Source organism: Ochotona curzoniae, unplaced genomic scaffold, assembly GCF_017591425.1.
Source record: "Ochotona curzoniae isolate NIBS_2020 unplaced genomic scaffold, NIBS_Ocur_1.0 contig_1014, whole genome shotgun sequence".
Lineage (NCBI taxonomy): Eukaryota > Metazoa > Chordata > Mammalia > Lagomorpha > Ochotonidae > Ochotona > Ochotona curzoniae.
In genome coordinates this window covers 48,608,222-48,616,421 of record NW_024464920.1, presented here as the reverse complement: position 1 = coordinate 48,616,421, position 8,200 = coordinate 48,608,222, and the positions used below count along the sequence as shown (strand labels likewise).

At 52.2% G+C, this 8,200-nt stretch overlaps 1 protein-coding gene across 1 annotated transcript in view; it reads right to left on the bottom strand.

Annotated features, from left to right (window-relative positions):
* Nucleotides 1-4,616: 4,616 nt before the first annotated feature.
* Nucleotides 4,617-8,200, bottom strand: part of XPNPEP3 (X-prolyl aminopeptidase 3) — a 30,586-nt gene continuing 27,002 nt past the window's right edge. Inside the window, exons 9-10 of the mRNA XM_040986542.1 lie at nt 6,954-7,074; nt 4,617-4,901 (exon numbers count right to left, since the gene is read on the bottom strand). Coding sequence (XP_040842476.1) covers nt 4,735-4,901; nt 6,954-7,074 — 288 coding nt within the window. The 3' untranslated portion in view covers nt 4,617-4,734. The remainder of the gene's footprint in view (nt 4,902-6,953; nt 7,075-8,200) is intronic.

Below are 8,200 nucleotides of genomic sequence, written 5' to 3'. Positions count from 1 at the left end.
GGTGGTTGATTGACTTGTTCTGTCTTCTGTCTTTTCTTGGTTAGGGTTCTGAGTCCAGCATTTCAATTGATCCCAAAGAGACTTTGTCTGAGGTGTTCCCAGACCAGATTCTTGTATGTACTAGCAAGTATAGGGCCCGGCCCAGTCCATCGCCCCAATCAGCTGTGGTTGCAATTGCTGAACCAATGGGTATTTCAGTCCAGCCTGGTCCTGCCAAGCACACACTTGGCCTCCACATAAACCAGTGGGAGCTGCAGGCTAGTTGGAGGGACCCACAATAACCCCCACCAGGCCCGCCCCCTGCCCTGGTTGGCCAGTATGTGTAGCAGACTAGTCCAGTCTGTCCCACATCCCATTCAGCTCTCATACATGTCAATGGGTATTAAAGCCTAGTTCCATGTAACTAACTCAACTATCCAGCCCACACACCTGCTGTTGGGTGCCTCTCTGTCTAGACACCCCAGCCCCTGTCCTAGTTTTCTTGCCCTCCAGTGGGAGTGGTAACCCAAGAGGCAGGAGCCCACTATTTCCCTCCCAGGCCACTCCCACTCCCAGATCATGCACTCTCCAGGTGGTTCTGCAGTTTGACTTCTCAGAATTAGCCCCCTGTGCCAGCTTCTGCCAGCTGGTGCTGTGGCAAAGCCCAAACAACCCTCACCCACTCTGATTTATGCTTAAACCAGTAGGAACAGTCAGCCCAGCCTGGCTTTTCCCTGATCTAGCTCACATGAGGCCACAGGTGTAGTAACACTGCCTAGTCTGGTCTGCTCTCATGCCAGCTCACACTCTCCAGTGGGAGTAGCTGTCCAGCAGGGGAACCCCCCCCCCCCACACTCTTATTCTCCTTGCCGACTCTGCCCTCTCCCTTCCTTGTTCTCACCTGTGCTGGTTGGGCACTGTGGTCACATCCAGTAACCTCAGCTTGGCATTCCATATTGTGCACTGGTTTTTGTCACGACCGAACCTGGCTCGACTCATGCTCTGTTCTGGTGCTCAGATTCGTCAGTGGATGATGTGAACTGATTCAGCCTGGTCTGCCCCTGACCCATGCCAAATCTATGCCAGTGGGAAACTTCCCATGGCCTCTTCTAGGCTGTTTCCTTTCATGCTTCTTGCGCTTACCTGCAGGGTCTGTGTCCTGTCAGAGGAGTTGCCCAGGCTCCTCCATCAGAAATTCTCCCAATGCCACATTTTGCGCATACCAGAGGGTCCATGAGCCAGCCCTACTCAGTTCACCTCCTGTCCTAGCAGTAACAGTGGCTTTTCCTGACTGGCCTTCAACCCAATCTGGTTCTTGCTGTTGGATGTTTCAGCCCAGTCACGGCTCGTCCATACCCACAGACAGCTCACACATGGCTCAGTAGGGGAGAGACCTAGCCTAGTCCGTCCCACAGCTACCCTGGTTCTCCAGAGCACAAGATGGTGTTTGAGTCTAGCCCGACTTGGTGCGTCCAGTCCCAGTCCATACTTGTGCCAAGGGAGACTACAACGGTATCCTGATCAGAACACAGCCCCATTCCAGCCCTCGTGGCCCTTGGTGGGAATCTCAAACTAGCTAGGGTCTCACTTTAGCTCCCAACCGGGCCTGACTCAGCTTGGCACAGTCCCTCATCTGTCCTGACCCCTGCCTTAGACACTGGGGCTTAGCATCCCTGGCTCATGCAGACCAGTAGGTACAACAGCCGAGCTCGGCATGCCCTGTGCTCCATTCTGATTTCTAGTTTTGCTTGTGGGCTAAGGTTTGCTCAGGTCTACCTGGTACACCCCATTCCATTATCAATCCACACATGTGCCAGCCGTTGGAGCTACTTTGCCCAGCTTGTCTGACCCCCAGGTCTGGACCACATGTTCACCAGTGGGAGCTATGACCCACCAGGGTAGTTTCCCAAGTTCCTCCACTTAATTCACTCCCAGCCCCAGTTCTCATACATTCCAGTGGGTTTTAGGCCAGTGCCCACATTCTGGCCTTCCAGGGCTCCTGGAACCCTGTAGGACAAGCTGATTGTGTGTTGCTTGATGCCTTGAGGCAGACATAACCTCGACCTCTGTGGCATTAAGAAGCTTGAGGGTTACCCATGATTCTGAAAAACTGACAAAGCTTGGTTTCTCTGTTGTGATGGGGCCATGACGTGTTTATCTGGAGACTTGCTTGCTGGGTTTCAGTGTCAATGCAGAGCGAGTATCTGCACAGGAATGGGTTCTCTGTTAAGCTCATGGAAGTGGATGCATGCAGATCACACTGAAGCTGCCGTCAGAAGCTCAGCTGGGATACTAGCACCATCCCAGTTTCCTGCTTATGACAGAGAAACAACAGTGCATCCTGAAATATCTAAGTAACACAGGCTACCCAGAGAAGCTTTCTTCCCAAATGTGGGGGTGGAAAAGCCCCACACTAGCTGGGATGTCCTGACCCAAAGCAGGTTTTCATGTCCGTGTGTTGGTACAATTCTCTGGGCTGGAGGACATCTGGGCCACAGCTGAGGCCATGGCGAAGAATGAGTGAAAGCTCTCTGCCCTGGGCGTCCCGGTCTGCATGACCAGTTACAGATGCTCACCGCATCACTGGACAGTTCTGACTCAAACACTTAGCCTTGCTGGCGGGTCTGGGCCTCGGATAGGTGAGGATCTAAATATCTCCAGGAGGATGCTACAGTGGTCACAGGTCACAAGCAACCACCAGTGACAGCTGCACCAGAACTTGCTTGGAACCCCCTCACAATCTGGACCCTTCCAAGCAGGCTGCTTCATATCAAAGCCCCTGAGGCTTCTTGCAAGAAAGCTGGAGGCCTCAGATGAGTCAGAGGGACAAGACGGAAACAACCCCAGGAAAGGGGCAGTGGGGCCCAGAGGCCTGAGGAGTGACAAGTCCGAGCTGCGGATTTCTTTTCCTCCTCCTCTTTTAGAAAGTAACACAGGCCAGAGAAGTTGGCAGAAGGCGGCAGGGCAGGTGCAGGGGATGCAGACCCTGGCTGCGCAGCTGCACTGTAAAGCCTGGCAAATCCACGTGTGTGCAGGTGAGCGCTGGTGGGATGTGATATCCAGCCCACTGGTTCTGATAGTGTGGCCACCAGGCTGTTTTTGGCCCTGTGCTCTGGGTTTGCCTGACAGCATGAGCAACCATCTAACAGTATAGAAGTTAACCCCTCAACTAGTGCCTAACCTCAGCATGGAAAAAACCCAAACTAAAACCAAGTCCACCTCAAATGTGTGCTCTACTAGTTGGCACATCTTCGGTATTTTGGGCCCATTTCCACGTACAAAGGAGGTAGACTTCTCCACAGAGGCTTGGAGTTAGCCATCTCCAGTTACTCAGCCCTGTTTGCTGCAGAAACCTAGCTGTGTACTGCTTTTTATTGCTGCCATTGTAACATCAGGGAAAGATAAGTGATATGATGGGATGCTTACAAATACTTGGTGGTCTCAGTATTTTGTTTCTTACCAGCAGTGAAGAGACCAAAGATTGATAAGAGGGGTCTCTGAAAACTGGGGGCCACGACTCTCTTAACAAGGTAAGTGAGGAACTGGACAGAGGCCAGGGCAGAAGCTTGAAGCGTGACCTACCAAAAATCAATGGGGAGGGTGGTGTGATGGCTTTATTGACTCATCCTTTGCCTGCAAGTGGCAACAACCCATATGGGTGCTGCTTCGTGTCCCATCTGCTGCACTCCCATCTAGCTCCCGGCTTACACCCTGGGAAAGCAGCAGAGATGGCCCAAAGCCTTGGGACCCTGTGCCCATGTGTGAAACCCAGAGGGAAACCCAGTGGGAAACTCTTGATCTGCTCCAGCTGTTGCAGCCATTTGGGGAGTGAACCAACCGGATGGAAGATCTTTCTGTCTCTCCTCCTCTCTGTAAATCTACCTTTCCAATAAAAACACATTTTTTTGAAGATTCTGTAGGATGTCTGGGAAAGGAGCCATCTTGAAAAGGTTTCGTTTGACGGAGAGGAGGAAAAGAGGAGAGAAAGCCCTCCACTGGTTTATTCCCCAAATGCTGCAACAGCTGGGTCGGGGCTGTGCTACAGCCAGCGGGCATTTCAGCTGGTGGCCTAACGGACGGGCCCAGTGGCCCTTCAGAAACCATTGTGAAACTGACAGATGGCTGCAAGCTGGGGATGGCAGCCGCCACACAAACCTTTCCACCCTTTTGTTTTCTTACTGAGAATCTAAATGCTTCCTGGGTCTCTGGCAACCAAACAGCACGCCAGGCTTGCCATTCCTCGCTTCAGCGCCCACGTCCCTGGAGTTGGGGCTGCAGCTGGATGGTGAGATGGCAGCCCAGCAGGGCCTGGGGGCTCCGGTGGCTGCAGAAGCCACGCAGGATCTGCGGCATGTGGGCGGGGGTGGGAGCCTGCCCGTCCACAGCCACGGGCAGCTTAGTTCTGAATCCGACCTCACAGAGACAGCGCTGGCGCAGAGCGGGGAGCTGAGCAGAGCAGAGCCTTGTGTACATGTTTGTGTCACTGGAATGCACGAACGCATCACCAAGACCTTTTGTAACGTTTCCAGCTAACACTCGCTTTGGTCCTTAATTCTACAGAATTAAAGTTACCAAAAACAGCGACGACGTACCACTCAAAAATTCATTTTTCTTAGAAAAAAAAAGCCAAGCAGGTGATAACACCCACGCACACTGCCACGCTCCCAGAAGGAGCACCGGTGCAGTGATGCCCACACGCCCCAGGGGGCACAGCGCTGGCCGCCCGCATCCACCCCTTTGGCCCTGAGGTGCCCGTCATGAGGCCCTGCTGCAGATCTGCTCAATGTCCCTCAGCTCTTTGGGACAATCTGCAGAAAGGACGAGGGGCGAGTCCTGGGTCACCACAACATCATCTTCGATCCGAATGCCGAGGCCTCGGAACTTCTCCGGCGCATGGCGGTCATCCTCCGGAATATAAATGCCTGAGAAGTAAAACAAGAACGCGCCGATCAGCAACGACCACTGAGTGAGCGGGACGCGTGAGTTCACCTCTGTGTTAAAATGTCTTCCTGGTCCCCGGTGCGGACAACTGGGAGGGTCAAGCGGGAGACCGCGTGTAAGGGTGTCTGGTACATAACGGCCAATCAGTGCTGGCTACAGTTCTTACTGGTGTTTTGTGTATTAGACAACAGACACCACACAAACACAATAGCTTCATTTTAAAAACTTATTTATTTGAAAGGGGGAGTTGAGAGAAAAGAGAGAGAGGAAGAGACGGATATCTTCCATCCTCTGGTACACCCCACAAGTGGCTCAACAGCAGGCCCGAGCCAGGCTGCAGCTAGCAGCCAGAGCTCCTCCCGCTTCGCCCACACTCGGGCTAACCTCTGCTGCTCTCCCAGGCTCCTCGGCGAGGAGACGGTCGGAGGCGGAGTGGCCAGGACATGAGTCAGCAATGGCGCCGGGATCCCATATGGGTGCCGGTTCTAGTCCTGGCAGCCCCGCTTCCCTTCCAGCTCCCTGCCTGTGGCCCGGGAAAGCAGTCGAGGACAGCCCAAAGCTTTGGGACCCTGCACCTGTGTGGGAGACCCTGAAGAGGCTCCTGGCTTCGGATTGGCATAGCATTGGCCATTGCGCAACTTGGGAAGTGAATCATCGGATGGAAGATCTTCCTCTCTGTCTCTCCTCTCTGTATATCCGCCTTTCCAATAAAAAAATAATAAAAAATAAATCTTTAAAAAAAAAAAGTGTATTTCAAGATATTTTAAATGTGTTAAACATTTACATATTCTCATCCTTAACAACCAGAAACTGTAGTCATTATGTTCTCCCCTCCCCCAAACAGTAAAATAAGAGAGAAACAGAAAGTCTTCATGCCCAAGCACTTTCTCTAACCATCAAGTTGCACATATCCCAGGTATTCTCCTTTTAAAGTAAGTGTGGGGCCCGGCACGATGGCGCAGTGGTTAAAGTCCTCGCCTTGCACACGCCAGGAGCCCATATAGGCGCCGGTTCTAATCCCAGAGGCCCCACTTCCCATCCAGCTCTCTGCTTGTGGCCTGGGAAGGCAGTTGAGGATGGCCCAAAGCCTTGGGACCCAGCACCTACATGGGAGACCCGGAAGAGCTCCTGGCTTTGGATTGGCTCAGCTCCAGCCGTTGCGGCTGCTTGGGGAGTGAACCTTCGGACGGAAGACCTTCCTCTCTCTCTGTCTCTCCTCCTCCTCTGTATATCCGCCTTTACAATAAAAATAAGTAAATCTTTAAAAAAAAAAAGCGTGAATTTCCCTCATCATGCTCACAGAACTGCTTTGTGATAGGAAGAAAGTGATTGGCAAAGAAAACCCTATTCAGCACTCCTCTGCCAAGGCTGGGCTAAATGATATCCAAGGCAGACAGCAGCGCTTGCTTCACAGAGCTCACAGGCCTATGAAGTCTTCCCAGCCCGTTTCTAAAATTTATAGGTGAGAACATTGGAAAGCCGCAGTTGCGGTCTGTTACAACGATGACAGCATCAGCTGTTACAACGCAGCATCAGCGCTTGAGAACCAACCCCAGCAGCCCAGCCTTCACTCAGCTGGGGCCCCAACACAGCGGCTATGGAACTCACGAGAAAGGAACAGTGTCCAGGCCTGGGGCAGCAGGGGGCTGGCGCAAAGCAGGGTGGACACCGGGCAAACTGCTTCTGTGGCATGCATGCCCTGGGCTCTGGGGCCCCTGAGCAGCCCCTACAACTAAGTAACTGGGAGACCAGGACAAACTGGCCGTGGCAGAGGCAGGGGGAAAAGATGCATCTCTAAATATCTAATAATAAAAAGTATTTTCCACGTGCTGTTTATTGGAGGAGTCAAATTGTGTGATGTTAAATAAGACAGCTAAAGATAAATCTAACATAAAGTGACTTTTTACACCCATGAGGCTGTTTTCCTGTTTCTTCAAATTTAATTACATTGGTCTCGGCAAAAACTGACCATGTCCACCTGCCCTATTACTCTGTGCTGCTTGCGACCAGGGACGGCCCCGGCCTCTCCTTACCGGGCTCCAGCGTAATCACCATCCCGGGCTGCAGAGGGAGGGATCGGGGGATGTCTGGAGTGTCGTGGACGTCCATGCCAAGGTAGTGGCCAACGTGGTGAGGGCAGTATTTTCGAGCAGCCTGGAAATGATAAATGCCACAGAATTACTAGAGCAGTAACTTCGTCAGGCCAAAGATCTATGAGACATGCGATATGCCTTCCCCATTGCTCTGTCAACTTAGTTTTTCAATTTTTATTTATTTGAAAGGGATAGAATGTGAGCAAGTGAGAGAGAATCAAAGATCTTCCATTGACTCAATGCACACTCACTGCCAACAGCTGCTGCAGCCCAACGGCAGAACTCAACTTGGGACTCTGCTGGGGTGGCAGGGATCCAAGTTCCAAGGCCATCACAGGCTGCCTCCCTCTGCTACAATCACAAGGGGAGCTGGAACTTGACCCCAAGTACTCTGATATAGGATGTGGTGTCTCCAAATGCCTGCCCCCTACTGCCTGTGTTTAACCCATCCTTGGCCAAATGCTTAAGAGATAAACTACTACCTCATCCACAGTTATGCCATGGCACTTCTGCTCTCCCTAGTAAGTATACTGCACACAGCAATGTGTGGAATCCCAATAGTAACTGTGGCGAATGAAGATCTCCTTCGGGAAGTCGGGACAGAGGTGTCTTTCCAGTGCTCACACGGCCGCCCGGGAGGCCTGCTCTGCAGGCTCTCAGTAACTCAAAGCGTCTTGTGGAGGAGACCCAAGGATCGAGAACTTGGCCACTGTGGATACTTCTTTCTTTTTAAGGTTTATCTATTTATTGGATACGCAGAGTTACAGAGAGAACAAGAGCCAGAGAGAGAGAGAGAGATCTTCTGTCCATTGGTTCACTTCCCAAATGGTCACAACTGCTAAAACCGGGCTAGGCCAATGCCAGGAACCAGGACCTTCTTCTGCATGTCCCACGTGAGTGTGGGGACTCCAGCTTCTAAGTCACCTTGTGCTGTTTCCCCAGGCGCCTTAGCAGGGAGCTGGATGGACAGTGCAGCAGCTGGGTCTCAAACCGCCTCCATGTGGGATGGCAGCATTGCTGAGGGTAGCTGTAACTGCTATGCCACAATGTCAGTCATCAGCCCGGTTATTATCTTTTGTTTTCTAGTTTGCAAAACACAATTTATTTAGGAAAGGGAGAAAGAGAACTGATGTCATCGTGACAGGAGGGGGCTCCAAGGGAGCAAAGTCCCGGCAGCGTGGAGATTT